This window comes from Heloderma suspectum, chromosome 5, assembly GCF_057233095.1.
Source record: "Heloderma suspectum isolate Gila_16-S chromosome 5, 16-S_ref, whole genome shotgun sequence".
NCBI lineage: Eukaryota > Metazoa > Chordata > Lepidosauria > Squamata > Helodermatidae > Heloderma > Heloderma suspectum.
In genome coordinates, this window is record NC_139462.1 from 75708714 (window position 1) to 75725919 (window position 17206).

The 17206-nt window shown below is 43.2% G+C and overlaps 1 protein-coding gene and 1 long non-coding RNA gene across 3 annotated transcripts in view; one reads left to right on the forward strand and one right to left on the reverse strand.

The window, feature by feature from the left end:
- LOC146344017 (uncharacterized) overlaps window positions 1-17206 on the reverse strand; it is a 93076-nt gene that overhangs the window by 53960 nt on the left and 21910 nt on the right. The window lies entirely within an intron of this gene.
- ANXA10 (annexin A10) overlaps window positions 1-17206 on the forward strand; it is a 47862-nt gene that overhangs the window by 14770 nt on the left and 15886 nt on the right. The window contains exons 2-4 of one of the 2 annotated variants that reach the window (XM_084856420.1): window positions 7231-7312; window positions 10245-10339; window positions 16399-16512. In XM_084856420.1, the coding sequence (XP_084712546.1) occupies window positions 7231-7312; window positions 10245-10339; window positions 16399-16512 (291 nt within the window). Of the gene's footprint in view, window positions 1-7230; window positions 7313-8011; window positions 8131-10244; window positions 10340-16398; window positions 16513-17206 lie in introns of those variants that run through there. The other variant, XM_084856421.1, reaches the window with a different exon arrangement.

Below are 17206 nucleotides of genomic sequence, written 5' to 3' on the forward strand. Positions count from 1 at the left end.
ATCCTATGGCTGCTAGTCAGCAGCTAGATGGCCATAGGATAAGTCATCCTCCTCCCGCGCCACCTCATAGGCAGCGCGGACCAGCCCCACGCTCCATGCTCAGAAGAGCAGTGCAGAGCAGGGGAAACAGGGTGCTCCCCGGAGCAGGCTGGGGTGGGGAGGTCCGAAGTGCCGGTACGACACATCCTATGTGTCGTCCGGCCGCCCCTTCCTGTGCTCTGAGGTCCCGCAGCTAGACAGTCAAAATCAGCTGTCTAGCCACGAAAGCAGGGTGGTGGGAGCGGGGAGGAGATCCGCTCCTCACCACTCCTCCCACCCTGCACTGAATAGACGGTCACCCCTGGGCTCGGAAGCAATCGTCGATCAGCATAGGATAGCTCCATGATACCACCCGAGATGTCGTGCATTTCACAAAGCGTATGGCTTCTCCATAGACTTTCATCAGCTGGGTGAAGATGTAATGCTAGCCATCGCCAAACCATGGTTAAGAGAGTGGGAGCATTTCTCATTCTCCATCACCTTCCCATCTCTGGTTAGCAATAACTATGAGGCAGTATTTCATCTGCCATAGTGCTTATCATGGAAGATGCTAACACCTTTTAGCTTTAACTACGGTTTGAAACCCAGCCCCTAATCCTGCAAAGCAACCCCATCTGGGAGCTAACTCCTCTACAGTTCTGACTGGTTCTAGCTGAAACCCAGAGTGGATTTACAGCCCCACTGGCATGGGGGCCACCAGCTTTCAACGCTTCTAACCCACCTCTAACACCGCTAGTGCGGACAAAATGCTACTCCATAGTTCATTATAACCAGGGGCCTGTCTTCATGGGTGATCTACTCCTTTGAGGCACATGATGTTGTGGCCAGTCCACAGCCACCCTGGAGTTTACCTGTGGGGAAGCCACATTTTTGCAGACTGCAGAGTACTTTTACTCCATTGTTTTTCTTTCACTCGGCTCCCCTGCGGTTCAGCTGCTTTAATTCAGCTCCCCTGAGGTTCAGCTGCTGTGCGCCCATCCCTCCTCTTTAAATTCCGTATGATCGGGCACTTTCACCTGACCATGCCCTCGGTAACCTAGGTAACTAGAGTAACCAGCCTGCCTTTCCAACTCATCAAAGCGCCAGAGCGCTCTTCCTTGCCTTCAGAATCGCGCTGGACTTCCTTTTCACCAGTGGAGTAACTCACCTCCATTTCCCAGCCCGCCCCCATGGAGAGCCGTGATTATGCACTTCTCCGATGCTTGTGTCACTTCCCTGCTTCTCTGCATGGAGGGCACCGGCTGGCTGGAGTTGCCTCCCTCTGCTAGTGCTGCTGCTGCCTCTGCCGGCCGCCTCCTCTCCTCCCTCTCCGGCATTTTTCACCGTGTCAGGGTGGACACTGAGCCCATAGAATCCCAGAGCAGTTCTGATGCTGAGGAAGAGCAGTCGCTCCTTCGGGAGAGGAGCGCGCTCCTTTTTTCCAGGACCAACAGCTGACGGAGCTTCCTCCCACCCACATTCCTAGTTTAGAAAGCAGTCCAGGGAGTGACTCAGCACCGATAGCAGACTGGGTGGATGCGCGGCGCAGACGCAGAGAGCGGCGCCAAATGGAGAGCGCGGAAAGGAGGCGTAGCGCCCGGTTGGCGCTCAAAGAACGGTTGCGCCCAGAGGATCCAAGGGAAAAGGGGAGGGATTCTCCCTAGTCCTTATATTCAGGGGTCTGCCAGTAATTGCCCTTCAAACGGGGAACAACTGTTCCAACTTAGGGCATAGGGATGCTGCTGCTCAGATGTAGTTGCTACCTGTAGAGCTATTAAGTTATAAAAGAAGACTAAAGCTTTAAAAAAATCCCTGTGTCTGTGTCTAGACTGGGCTACTGAATTAGACTGAGAGCCCTCCAAGGAGCCCTTGACACACTGTATTGCCATATCGATACAGCGAAATACCGGGGCTGCAGGCTCCCGCTCCTGGCACCTCCTCTCACTGGATAGCTAGTACTGAAACAGCGTGGCTCCGATTTTCTCAGTGGGAAAAAGACGCTACAGACTCTCAGTGGGAGGAGAGCAGGCAACAGAAGTAGGTAGATCCCTGTATTTACTCCCTGGAAGTGCACAACTGGGGCTTTATGACTGGGCAACTCAGGGTGTAGACTGTCAATGGGTGAAGCGGCTGGATCCCTGTATTTACTCCCTGGAAAAAGGAGAACGGGGGTGGGAGCTCTAACTCCCTGACTGTTGGCTGGAATAGGGCAAAACTGTGCTGGTGGGGTGCTCTCATGGGGAGCCTTCAGATGTTGGGGATAATAATGTGGTAGCTGGGGGGAGCTTGGACAGGGATGGGAAACAAGCCTTTCTCATTGGTTGAGCAGCACCTGCCGGGTTGATGAAGTTCAGTTTTACTCCCCACACCCACATCTGTGACCCATGAAAAGCAGATTTTTAAGGTACAGTACACTTGGCTTTTCTTGCTTTGTGTGTCCCTGATGGACCAAAGCCAATTCCATGAAAATCCAGAATTTTCTCACTTCTCTTTCCATTGTCATGAAGATCCCCCCCATGAAGGGAAGAAGAAATTTGCACAGGCACAAAAGGGAGGGAGGGAGCATATGAGTCCCCATCTGATCTCTTAACAATGGATAAGGGATCATTAGTGTTTTATCTCACCCAGAGCATTGTGTGGGACAACCTTAATTTCTATTCTAGAAACAAAGGCAAGGATGAAACTGACCCAGTTATAGTCTACTTTTCAGTTCTGAAATCAACAGCTCACTGATAACTATTCTTTTAGTTCCCAACATTCTTTTATATCTCTTTTGGGTAGAAGCCCTGTGGCAAAGTGAAAAAAGCTGATTTGTACTATATCGATTTACATTAAGGATAGTGCAGACTCTACAGTAACTGACTTTGAATTCAGTATGTATGTGTGCAGGAGTGTGATTACTGGTAATTTTTCTCTCTCTTCACCTTTCATAGACTGTATTTAGGGTAGCTTTGTAGCCGATTATCCACAGTATTTTGTGATCTGTCTCACAGCAGTTGCAAGCACATGTTTTCTATTTTGAGGAGGAACTCTGGTGACTCCGCAGGTTCTTATTCACTTTGATTTATGATGTGCTCTCCCATCCTGAAAAATATTTTAGACTAATCTGTAGAAGGAGTTATTGTGATGTGATTATGGTGTCAAAGCTGTTGGAATCCAATGATGGCACCAGTATAATGCCCTTTCTAATATTTCACTCTGATCGATGGGGAGATGTTACTTGAACATTTCTAAGTCTGGCAAGGTATCTTATTCACCAGAGCATATGTAAGGTTTTATTTCTCTTCAACTTTGGAAGAAGTTTTTTTTTTTTCTTTTGCTAAGGATTTGCACCAATACTATCAAGATTGTACAAGTAGTGCTTTGGAATAATAAGTTCTGTTTAAAATATATCATGAACTAGGAGAAAAGGGGAAACAACATACATTTGTAGGTTAACTCTTTCCTAAATCCGAAGCTGAAATACAAACTGATTGTGATTATTGTGTTTGTAGTTTGCTTCCTTTCAAACAGTTGCACAGACAATTTGTGTACACAGAAAAACTAAATGACCCTAAACTCAAAGTTTTCAAGCCATCTGGTATCCAGGATTAATAAACATTATTTAATTTACCAGGTGGTATCTTACAGCAAAACTAGATATGATGGGGCAGCTCCCACATCTACCCAATTCCTCTATAAAGGGTGGGTGGCAGAGGGCTGGGAGTCTATATGAAAAATGAAATGTACGCCAAAATCTTTTTGACTGGAGCAAGGTGGCTCTGCCCAATTTGAGTAATTCCTCCTGCCCCACCAGCTCCCCACATTTCATCCTATGCTGTTGAGGAGATTCCCCTGACCCTCCAAAACAAGTTCTTGGGGTGTGCCAGAGGCTGGAGGGGGGAGGAACCTGGCATGAGCTTCCTTCTGCTCTCACTTTGGATCCAAGTCATAGTGTTTACATAGGTTAGAACTTTATTAACTGTCTGTGATTTTTCGAGCTTTTCTACACAAGGCTGTTAATCCGCCGTTAATCTGCTGTATCTACTTTCAGTTTTGTCACAGAACTGAGATCCGAGCACTATATAAAGAGTGTTTCCTATCCTAATTTTTTACTACATAACCTCTAGGTGGCACTGTATTATAGTGGTATAGTGCAAATACACAAAGGAAAAAAGTGGTTTCTTTCACCTTCAAAATTAAATGCCGCATTTTCCTCGCTCTAAAAAAACTTGGCAAAAGTGCTGGTTAGACACCAAAATAAAACTGGAGGGTCATGACATCATCTATCTTTCTATCTATCTATCTATCTATCTATCTATTTATTTATTTAAAACATTTGTATCCCACCCTATATCATTAAGATCTCAGGGCGGCGTACAGATAAAACCAATGTAAGCACCCATAAAGATTTGTGAATAGAGAATGACAAGCCTAAGATAAATGCCTTGTGTAGAAAAGCCCTAAATAGTTTAATAAAATGTAATTAACATATGAAACTATCTTTCACTGAGTCGGACCATCTTGCCTAGTATTGTCAACTCTGCCTAACAGTGGCTTTCCATGATCTCAAGCAGAGGTCTTTGCTCCAGTTTAACTGGAGACACTGGGGATTGAACTTGGGACCTTCCAATACAAAGCATGGATTCTACCATTAAGCTATAATCCCTCCCCAACTGCCTGCCACCTAGGCAGAGGACGACATTTGGATACCACACAGCAATTCAGTAAGAACTTTGTTGTTGTTGTTCAGTCGTTCAGTCGTGTCCGACTCTTCGTGACCCCATGGACCATAGCACGCCAGGCCTTCCTGTCCTGCGCTCTCTCCCGGAGCGTGCTCAAGTTCATATTCATTGCATCCGTGATGCTATCTAGCCATCTCATCCTCTGCCGTCCCCTTCTCCTTTTGCCTTCAGTCTTTCCCAGCATCAGGGTCTTTTCCAGGGAGTTTTCTCTTCGCATTAGGTGGCCAAAATATTGGAGCTTCAGCTTCAGTATCTGTCCTTCCAATGAGCAGTCAGCGTTGATTTCCTTGAGGATGGACTGATTTGACCTCCTTGCAGTCCAGGGGACTCGTAAGAGTCTTCTCCAGCACCACAGTTCGAAAGCATCAATTCTTCGGCGCTCAGCCTTCCTTATAGTCCAGCTCTCACAGCCATACATTACTACTGGGAAAACCATAGCTTTGATTAGACGGACCTTTGTCGGCAAGGTGATGTCTCTGCTTCTTACTATGCTGTCTAGGTTGGCCATAGCTTTCCTCCCAAGGAGCAAGCGTCTTTTAATTTCATGGCTACAGTCACCGTCTGCGGTGATCTTGGAGCCCAAGAAAGTAAAATCTGTCATTGCTTCCATTTCTTCCCCTTCTATATGCCAGGAAGTGATGGGGCCAGATGCCATGATCTTAGTTTTTTTAATGTTGAGTTTCAAACCAGCTTTTGCACTCTCCTCTTTCACCCTCAACAAGAGGCTCTTGAGATCCTCTTCGCTTTCTGCCATTAGGGTGGTATCGTCTGCATATCGGAGGTTGTTGATAATTCTCCCGGCAATCTTAATTCCGACCTCTGATTCATCCAACCTGGCATTTCTCATGATGTACTCTGCATATAAGTTAAATAAGCAGGGTGACAATATGCAGCCTTGTCATACTCCTTTCCCAATTTTGAACCAATCGGTTGTTCCATGTCTGGTTCTTACTGTTGCTTCTTGACCCTCGTACAGGTTTCTCAGGAGACAGGTAAGGTGGTCTGGTACTCCCATCACTTTAAGAATTTGCCACAGTTTGTTGTGATCCACACAATCAAAGGCTTTAGCGTAGTCAATGAAGCAGAACTTTGCAGTATATTAAATGATTGTCCGGAAAGGCCCTTGGTGCAACAGCGAAGGTGCTTAATCAGATGTAAATCATCATTCCATTGATTATTTTGCAAACTTTACATTTGAGCGATATATAGTGATCGATAGGAACATCTAGAGTTAATCCACTCTCTCAAGTCTCTACATATATTGACAACAGTTGACCTCAGGATCTTTGTTTAATAAAAGATGGATTATATGCAGGTCAGAAGAAGAAGAATCGGTAATCAAAGTAAATAACCCCAAACAGCTCTGATTTGTTCAAGCCTTGCCTAGCCCTCTTCCTATGTATTACCAAAACCACAGAGAAAACAGATGCATCAAAATTTAGTATGTGTTATATCCTCAAAGATCTTGAAACTGTTCTAAACAGTGACTTGGTTTGCACACCATCACAGCCCACCATGGTTTAATTTACCCTCTGGGGCTGTCACATCAAGTTGGGCACCCATGTTTGCATGGCACCTATGGGTGCCTAGGTTGCTGTGGCTTGTCATGTCATATGGACCCAGGTGGCAAGGGCTATTTGAGAGTTAGACAACCCTCCAATAACCCATGGCTTGTTTTAGGGTTATTGGAGAGCTGTCTAGCCCTCAAACAACCCCTACTGCCTGGGTTCACATGACACAACAAGGCAGGCACCTGTGGGTGCCATGCAAAATTGGCACCCACAGGCACCTGGCAAAATACAACAGCCCCCACAGCTAAATTAAGTCACAGTGGACTGTCAAGTTATGCAAAGAGCAATAAGTCTGAGAATGTGGTTCAAGATTATGGCAGAAATGCAAGCAATGGAAACACCTATGCTTAAAGCAGCTTTCCCCAACCTGGTGCCCTCCAAATGTGTTGGACTGCAACTCCCACCAAAGTATATCCCAACTGAATTTTGTTTTCTTTTGCACAATACTCTGGCAAATCCTTCTCATCTAGTCCCAAAGGAACAGAGCATTGTCAGTTTCAGAGCTTGGTCAATTTCATTTTTCTTATTTCAAAACCAGGAGAGTGGATTTATGGATAGGTAGGAAGTGAAATATAATAAATGAAATGGGGTTATTTGCTCCATGTCATTACATTAATGGTTTTATATTTTATATAATGTATTTTAATGGTTTTTAATTTTTGTGAACCACTTTGGCTTCAGCTGTGGGACGGTATAGAAATATAATAAATGAAATAAATAAATAAAAGTCTTTGGTTGGTTGCTTGCTTGGTTTTACACTGCTGCACTTGTTTTCAGGGCAGTGAAAATGTTGCGCTTAAAATGTTATATCTGCCTTTACCCTAGATAATCCAGGATTATCTACTACTTTCAGACATTTTCTTTTATTCACCCAGGTTATGAAGAAGCCTAACAAAAAAATTTCTCTCTCTCAACAGATTCAGGGGACAATCTTCCCAGCTCCAAATTTTAACCCTGAAATGGATGCCCAGATGCTAGGCGGAGCTCTACAAGGAATGGGTACATATATTAACTGAAATTCAGAAGCTATCTTTTATTCTGGCATTTCCTCAAATTCAATTGATGTACAAGTACTTGGCCCCAAATGTCTAGGCTAAAAAAGGGATATATTTTTCTCTAGCTGATGTAATTAAAAGAATAAACATGATACAAATAATAGCTTATACTCAAAAGAAATCCAGCATTATCATTAGGAGGGAATTATAGTGCATAGAGTAGACACAAAATCCTGTGACAACTTTTCTAGAAAATAAAAGAAATTTTTTCTTCAACCACTCTTTTCCAAAGAAAATAAAGAGACTTAATTATATGCTCTAAAAGTGGATGCATTTTGAAGAAAGCTAATGTTTCCCTTAGAATATGACTCCATTACTAGAATAAAACCAAACTAAGACAGCAATCAAAATGGTGCACCATTATTATTTTTCTGAGCTTCCATCTCAAGGTACCCCACAATTCTCCCCAAATTATTTTTTTTAACTCCCCCCAGTTCAAAAAGCAGTTGGGAGAATTGGCCTGAGAGTTTCAAAGGGTGAAATTAGAACAACTCTACTCTGCAGTAGACCTCAACAGGCATGCTCACAGCCATCTGAATTAATCACGTCATCAAATTCAGAAATAGTAATTATGTCACCCAGACTCAGGAGACTTCGGCACATTCCCCAGGAAACCTATCATGACCTAGAAACATCCCAGGCTACTCTAGGCTGGATGACCCCATCTCACTGTACCAGCAGAGAAGGCTTCCTGTGCATGTTCAGTTTACAAGCCTCCAGACTAGGGCCTGAACCTCCAGGGTCTGGTAAATCCATGTTATGGTATGGAAACAATTCTGTCTTACTCAGAACCCCACAAACTAGCTTAGATTATGATGGGAGGTTAATTCAGTTGCACTCAGATATTGGGGGGGGGATAGCACTCTGTTTATATAAACTTTATATTCACTGGAAACAACTGAGAGGATTGAGAATTTGCCCCAAATGTTGAATTACACTGATGGACACATTTTCCAATACCACCTCTTTCATCTGTTTGATCCTATTAACTCATCAAGACATCTTTTTGTACATTTGAATAAATCATATGGGTTGATCAAGTGCTTATAATTTCTTATAAATAATATGCCAAATTCCAAAAGGATACACAATTATCGCTGAAGGTATCTTGAACATCAACCAAGAATAACTCTTGCTCTATACAAGTTAATCTTTAGAAATTTTATTTCTAGCAGTTTGCAAAAGGTATAGGATGGCTCCCAGTTTTTACAAAGGACACAAATACTCATTCTATGGTGACTCAGTTATAACTGTGTAAGAAAAGTCATTCATAGCCAAGCTGTAGGAGGTTTGTGGCTTCATCCTAAATATATGTACCACAGCTCTTGGATTTCAAATACCCAACATTCAGGGAAGCCTTTCTATGTTAACATGTTAATTAAAGAACCCCTCTGCATCAACCATAACATCTCATTGTGTTGCAGAGTACACCATGAACCCCTCACAGAATGTGGATGCTGGGCTTCACTCTAGCTCTGTGTAAATTGAATGCCCTAGAATGCACACACACAACTTCACTGCAAGCTGTACCCCCTGCAGTGGAAGATCAGTAGTGACAGGCAAGCTTTCCTCCAGGAAATTGTGTCAGCCATTAATGATGGCTTTTGAGAAGCCCAATAAGGATCCAAAGACGCACACACTCCAGGATTCCCCAGAACACAGTTTGAAAACCACTAGGGATGACGGAGAAATCTGCCAGGGACTCCAGTGAGGCCAGATTCTTTAGAATCCGGCCCCCCAGAATCCATGGCGGAACGGACTGCTCCCCCCCGCCACCCCACGAAGTCCGGTAGGGACAGACCCTACCCAGTGCTGGCCGGTCCGGGTCCATCCACTGCCGTCTGCAGCCATCCACCGCTGGGCTACAGATGCAAATGGCATCCAGCATAGCGGACAACATTTGCGTCCCTGCCCTTTGCCGTGATTGGCTACGTAAATATTTACGTAGCCTATCACGGCAAAGAGCAGGGATGCAAATGGCATAGCAGACACCATTTGCATCCCTGCTCTTTTCGTGATTGGCTATGTAAATATTTACGTAGCCTATCACGGCCAAGGGCAGGGACGCAAATGGCATCCGCTACACCGGATGCCATTTGCGTGGCAGCGGCTGGAAGTCCGGCTGTGAACGGGCCCGGCTAGCGGCTCCGCAGACTCGCCGCAGAACGGAGCCCGCCAGGAAGAATTCCGGGGGGAGAGACGGATCACCTCCCCCAGCCAGCAGATGCCCCGCACTGGACGGGTGAGTGTGGTTTATACACCCCTAAAAACCACTGTTTTAAAATGGTCATTGTAGGATTTAGCTCTAATCCCCCATTCATAAGCCTTCTTTTAAAAATAGGCTGCCAAAGCATGGAGCATTATTCAGAAGCTAGTGTAAAAAAAAAAAAAAGCCAAATAAAAAACCTCCTGTATTTATTAAACAATCTTTTCACACATGTGTATATGCAATTTCAATCAGTAATGGAGATCAGTAACATTAAAATAAAGATTTAATCTGTATCTGAAGGATGTAAACACAACAAACCAGAGCTAGATATAAATCTTTACCTCATGACTAGCTCTTGCTCAGTGAACGCCATTATCCCTTCTCTTGATGTGTTCATGTCCCTTGCCCTTGAAAGATATGGCAATATATCTGATAACGCTATTTGTCAGTGTATACACATAAATGAAAGACACATAAGTATTCTCTTAATACCACCAGTGTTTGTAAATGCCAATGGGATATTTGTCTGTTAATATTTTTTTCTATAGGAAATGCAACTAACGCAATAGAATAAAGTACAGCAATCACTGACCAGTGCCAATAATACCTGCATGATAAACAAGTTACTTCTCTCTAATTTAATAATTATTTGTTCTTTCCCTTAAAGATTGTGATAAAGATATGCTGATTGATATTCTAACACAGCGCTGCAATGCACAGAGACTCATGATCGCTGAGGCTTACAGGAACATGTATGGCAAGGTAGGTTATTATAATTTTGTCCTTGTCTGTACTTTTCGGTCTCCTGTTCCTATCACTGTTACAGGTTTTACATATTGTTTTCTGGAGTATATGGCAGTATTGCCATTAGAGTGGTTGGTTACACATGGACAGTTGTTTCATACCCATCATATTACTAAATGCTTTAAGACTGCTCAGGTCGGTGAGCTTATAAGGCCCTTACCCATTTCCCTGTTACTTTGATTTTAATGTTACGTTAGATCCAGCACAAGACTTATTTTCAGGAGTCATGGCAACAGGGCTCTAAAAACCTACTTTAGGTAATCCAAAGGTTTTGCGCTGACTGAGGGGGATCTCTCTTCAGAACATGAGATGAGCCCTGCTGAATCATACCAAAGGCCTAGTCCAGCATTCTGTTCCCCCAGTGGCAAACCAGTTGCCTATGGGAACCCCACAAGCAGGACATGAGCACAACAGCACCCTTCTGCCCATGTTGACCAGTGACTATATTGGAGGTAAAATATAGCCATCATGACTAGTAGCTAAATACTGATAGCCTTATCCTCCTTACACTTATCCTGTTTTTCCTTTTGAAATGAAGTATATGCGCACATCTACCTAATGCTATCTAAAGCAGCTTTTACAACCTTCCAAAATCTTGTAGCATGGGAAGCTGCTGCTCAAGAAACACAACTCCAAACCACCCTTGGATATATGGATCTACTTGAGCAGTGAATTGGTTTCTGGCCCCAAACAACATATGAAAGTCCTAGTGGAAGGCAACTTAGAGGGAGACCCTGGCTATAGAAGCAAAACCAGAAACTTCTGGGCAGTTGGTGTGCTCTTTCTGAAGTAACTAATTGGCTGCATTTAGATATAATGCTAAGCTATGGTTTAGCATTATGTGAATGAGCCTTGAACTTGTGGCCTACCTCCTCCTCTCTCCTCCGACATGACCTAGCTTTTGCTTCCCTTTTAAACTAACTGCAGTTACATATTATATTCAGACCTGGACAAACTGTGGTTCTAACTATAGAGAAACAAACCATATTCAAGCTGTGGTTTACAATCCTGGCTTGTTTCCCTTAAACCATAGTTAAGATTAACCACAGTTCTGGGTTTGGACATAACAGTATACCATGGTTAATCACAAACACAAGTGAACATTTCTGATTTCTTCCTTGTGGCCATGCTGGAGGAAGAGAGAGGAGAAAAGAATACAGAAGCCTGAGGTTTGTGCATGTAATGCCGAATGATAGTTTCACATTATGTTTGAACTGGATCATTGTGATATATCACTGGAATTGATAGTGAGCAGCTGATCAGCCATGGTGGTTCAGCTGGGGAAGTGTTCTGTTAAGGAAATCCTCCTAGTAGGATATCCTCTTCTCTCCACTAAATCAAGAGTGCCAGAGCAGCTTCATTCTATGTGACAATCACATTTGCTGTAATTTTTTTACACCAGAACATCTAATAGCAAAAATGTAAAGTGTGAAGAACAGACACAGATCCTTAAGTGCATGTACATGTGGCAAATATGATTGCCATAAAAAGTGTGAAACAGCCCACAGAGTATTTAACTGAGTATCAGCCACTGAGTGGATTAAACTGGGAAAATCCTGGTGCATCTCCCCATACCACAGGTGCACAACCTCAGGCTGGCAGGAGGAATCCAGCCATCCTGGGGTCCCAACTCAGCCTTTCAGGGTTTCCTGGATGACCGTACCCCTACCCCTGGTCCAACCCCTTGGCCCATCATGACCATCAATTGTTTGGTGGTTTCCCAGTTTTTATGCAGTTTTTCCCATTCTAAAAAGTTGAAATGCCTCTCCTAAGGCATTTACTGGCAGTAAGAGCTTTAAACTAGTGCTGTGCCAAAAATGTCTCCCACATTTTTTCTACCATTCTGATTCAATCTGAGAGAAATTTCTTTTGAAAAGAAATTGAGAGGAGGAGGAATTTTGGAGAAATTCTCAGGGGTTGGGCTTGGGGTTCTTTTGCTTATCTTACTTATGAGGTGGCTGAGCAGTGTGCATGAGCGTCCTGTCTGTCACTGTACAGTAATCTCTGTGGCAGCCTGTAGCCTCCTCACCTTCCCACACTTCAGTTAAAGCCACTGTGAGGCAGGCATCATGAGGCAATTCTTCCCATGGGGCTTTTTCAGTTCAGGAATGGCGGGTGGCCTGGGCAGCTGCAGAGCAATGGAAAGATGCGTAACAGAGAGAAAAAACACACACAGTACCCTTGGCCACCTCACAGTGATTAGGTAAGCTCAAAAATACCACCAAAGAAATTCAAAATTCTGCCTCAGAAAACTGGAAGCCTCAACACGGTTGATGCTGTTGCCACTGACAGAAGCAGAGCAGTAAACCAAAAACCCTGAGGAAAAAAGAAAGAACCTGTGCCGCTTTCCCTGCCAATAGTGAGCTCTATCTGTGAGAAACTGTTGGAGAATTTCTCCTCCCCCAGGAGAAATTCAGTGAAATTGTCCCCCCAATTTCTCTGCCCACAGATAGGCTGGAGAATTTTGAGAGGGCATTTGTGCACAGATCTACTTTTAAGCTAAATATATGCTGGTATTTTGGCCCTGCCCCTTTTTCCTTTGGCCACGCCCACCCCTGGAATGCAGCCCATGAGAGCATCTTCAAAATGGAATCCAGCCCTCAGGCTGAAAGAGGTTCTGCTCTACACCCATCTTTGGAATAATATCAGTCTTTACATGGGGACAGAAAAGGAAGTGACAGAAAGGGGCAGAAAGGATCTCTGTGCAGTGCATTGCTACATCCAGGGATCATGCTCACTCTCTGTCTACTGACTGATGTCCATGAGAGATAAAACAGCAGGTAAGGATTATGTTTGTAGAATCTGTTTGCAAACAATGCACAGAATAGTGAAAATTAAATATCTGCTTGCGGTGTAAGCCCCACTGAACACAAGTATGAGCTTTTCTACATGAGGCATTTATTGTGCACTCATGATTCCATACTCATGATTTTTTATAGGTTCTTTAGCCAACGTTATGACCCTCCAGTTTCATTTCTGTTCTTAAAAAAGCACTTTCCTGGATTTTTTTTAGCATGGGGAAAATGGAATATTATTTGTGAAAGTGAAACAAAACTCACCCCCCCATTTTTGTAATTACATTATTCCACTATCCCACAGCACCACCTAGAGATCATGTAGCAGAAAAGCAGGAAAGGAAAAGCTGTTTGTATCTCAATTTTGTGAGGAAACCAAAAGTAAATACAGAGGACAGCCTCATGTAGAAAAGTGCATACTTCTCTGCTGTATGCCTCAGTGAAGTACGTGGAACTAACAACGTAAATGCCAGCATGCCATGTTAAATATATTGAACATCATATTTAGCATGTACTTTATTGCTGCCTCATGTACATTTTGGACTTGAGTGCACAGGGTATTGAGGAAGAACAATAAAGCCCCTCAGTATTGCGCTTTTATTTCTAAAATGAGGGAGATCAATCCTAAGGAAGTTAATAATTTTGACATTAGAGTGAATTGCAAATCACAAAAGGATTACAAAGGAAAACCCAAAACAGATACAAGCACATATTCCCATTAAAATATCATCTGAGGTTGTTCTGTGATTTAGACTTATGCACAAACCTCTCTGAGATGCTTTCTTACAATTACCCAGTGCTGATTTCTCATAGCCAGGATAATTAGAAAATGTTAATAATGACAACTCAGAGTTGTCTTGTCTTATTTTTCACTTCTCTCCATTTACCCTCTTTCCAACTGCAGGGGGTAATTTTTAATTAGTCTCCATTTGTATTATTAATCAGTTTTCCTACAGGCATGCTGTCAGCAGCAAATGTCTTAATGAATTAATTTCTATTCCACATGTGATTTAGTGGCTGTCAAATGTATCTAATGTGCATTCAGCAAAGACTACATATTGTTTCTTCATCATAAATTCATTTTTAATTTGTATGTCTCTTTCCTCATTGCTGCTCTGTCTGCTATGTTAATTATATTCACAAGGCCTGTGGTTACCTTTAATTATTTGCCTTCTGAGAGCAGCTTTTGCATTAACTGTGCTATATTTCATTTATAGTTTATATTATCCCTTTATTGCTAGATCCCTTGGTAACGAAAGTAATCATACACAATTCACAAAGAAGCACTTAAAGCCAAGTTCCGCCAGAGGAAACATCCCCTCGTCTTTTGATTCAATCAAAACCCAGACTTGAGTTGGGGGTCAAAACAAGATAAATGCTGGTTTAAGAGGAGGACATAGGCCTCTATCCAGTAAAGATCATTCATGCATGGAAAGATATTTCTGAGTGAGGATCCACTTGCAGAAAACAGTGCCACACATGCAAAGGATGGTACATGTGTTTAAGAATACGCACTCGCGAACCTAGGACCAGTGGTTGTGTGCACAGTGGTCCATGCTGCATCAGGTCTGTGGTGCTTCCTGTAACACAGGCATGGAGAACCTGTGACACTCCAGATGTTCTTGGACTCCAGCTCCTATCAGCCCCAGCCAGCATGGACAATGGTCAGGGATGGTGGGAGATGTAGTCCAACAACATCTGGAGGGTCATAAACTCCCCATCCCTGCCCTAACAGATGGTCACCATGGCTAGTTTAGTTGCACAAAGGAGGGTGTGGGAAACAAACCTCCCAACAGATGATCAGCCATACCAACTATCTGTACAGTGGGCAAATACCAACAGCCACAAGCTATGGCTAAGGGATTTGGAGAAGGCTGTGGGCTCACACTCTCTCTTCCCATCTTCAGATTGCCTCACTCCATTATTGTTGCCCTTAATCATCATGTGATGTCTGTACCAATGCTGAACAGGGTTGCTTTTGACCAGGATTTGTAACCAGCTATGAATCCTAGTTAGCAGCAAGGGTAAACATTAGGGCTACCAAGCCAGCTCTTTCTCCTAAGCGAATGAGGGGACATGGTTTTCTACTTTGGTCTCTTCTATGTGACAGAGCTTTAGAACTCCTGCTATAGCTAGGCACAACTACAGTTCTCAGTTAATAGCTGGATGTTATATTTCCAACCATGGAGGATTAACAATTGTCTGCTACTTCCTTGTGCCAAGTGGGCCTGGGGGCACTGAAACCATCACATCACCTGACAGAGCCCAATCTGAATGTCCACAAATCTTGTTATCTTAAGACTCTAGCCCTATTCAAGTATTTGCTCTATTCAGATTCAAAACACCTGAATAGGGCTTCCTACTATGCAGACATCCTGACTACAACATCCATTCACCTTCTCCCTTCCTATTCCGATTCACACACACACAGACCCTCCACCTGCTTCTTGTAACATCACCTGATGGAGAGACAGTGGTGCAACTATGTAATTTTAGAACCTGAACTAAGGGTGCAATCCTATGCAAAGTTAGACAGAAAAAACGCCTAAAACTTCCAGCATTTCTCAGCCAGCACTGCGGAATTGTAGGAGTCGTAGGACTTTTGTCTATCTAAGCATGCATAGGATTATGCCTTTAATGATCTTAGGGGAGGGGGTGCGTAATAGACATATCTATTACGAAACTAATGTTTATCTTCCTCCTACACCCAACTGATATTCAGTGTTTTACAACTGCCTCTACATTCCTGATATATTAAAACAACAACTAAACTCTGATTTTAAAATCATGTGGAATTTTGCATTTAAAACTCACTTAAATCATTGAACCATCAAGACTACAGGAGCTTGCTTCTGCTGCCCTGATGACCTCATCACCTGTTGCTCTCCAGGTGGTCATATGGGGCCGCCCTGGGCTGTGGGGCCCTAGACTTTAAGTCCAATCCTAGCTGCCCCACTATCTGAAGATCTCAAAAGCTTGCACATGGTTATGAGCTTTGAGTTGACCTAATAAAGGTATTACACTGATATGGACTTAGGAATTTTTCTTACAGCCACTACAGACACCCTTGTTTTTTAATGTCTATTATGTAATTCTATCCTTCTCATGCATCATACCAATATATTTGCATGATAAACCCAGTATAAATGTGTTTGCTTTCAAGGATCAACATTGCTACGTGCAGGATGACTAGAACTGTAATACTAACTTTCTTTTCCCAAGGATTTGCTAATGGACCTGAAAGAGACTCTCTCACATCACTTCAAGGAAGTTATGGTTGGCCTGATGTATCCACCTGCATCCTATGATGCCCATGAGCTCTGGCATGCTATGAAGGTACTTGTTGAACCATCAGACTCTAAGAAATACTGCGGAATGGATCCAATGTTGCATGAGTGGAAGTCCACTTGTGCAACAGGACTTCCCTGTCCTCTCCTCCTCTGACCCTGCAGCTTCTCTGCACCCCCCAAAAGTCACCCAATCCTCTGGAGCAGATTGGGGGGGGGCCTGCAGGAAGGAGGGTAAGTCCATTCTGATGGCGGTTTCCCTTTCCACTAATTGAATGGCATCATTAGGTCCAACCCTGTACAAGTCAGGCTTTTTCTACCCCACCCTAGAATCCTTTCTTTGGAAGGCAGTTAAGAAATATTTAAATAATAAATAACTCCAGTATTTCATTTTGCAAAACACAACAGATATGACCGAGTCAAGATCAAGCACTTTGATATCCCATTGATTTCAATTAGAGAGTTAAGCACTTATTTAGATTTGTTTAGCTATGGAGAAACATTTATACATTACAGTTTCTTTATTGACAGTTTGACTCCAGACCATGCAGGACAGGTCCATATTATTGAAACTGCAGTGATTTTGAAGCATTTCATGTATACATTAAGTAAACAGAATGTGCGGTTTGGAATATGTGCATGAAAAGTGGTGATTCCACAGCCAGTGTTTATCCTTATGCACTGTCCTAGTTATTACTATGCACGTGTCCCAAACTCTGCACATTTACCACAGCACAAATATA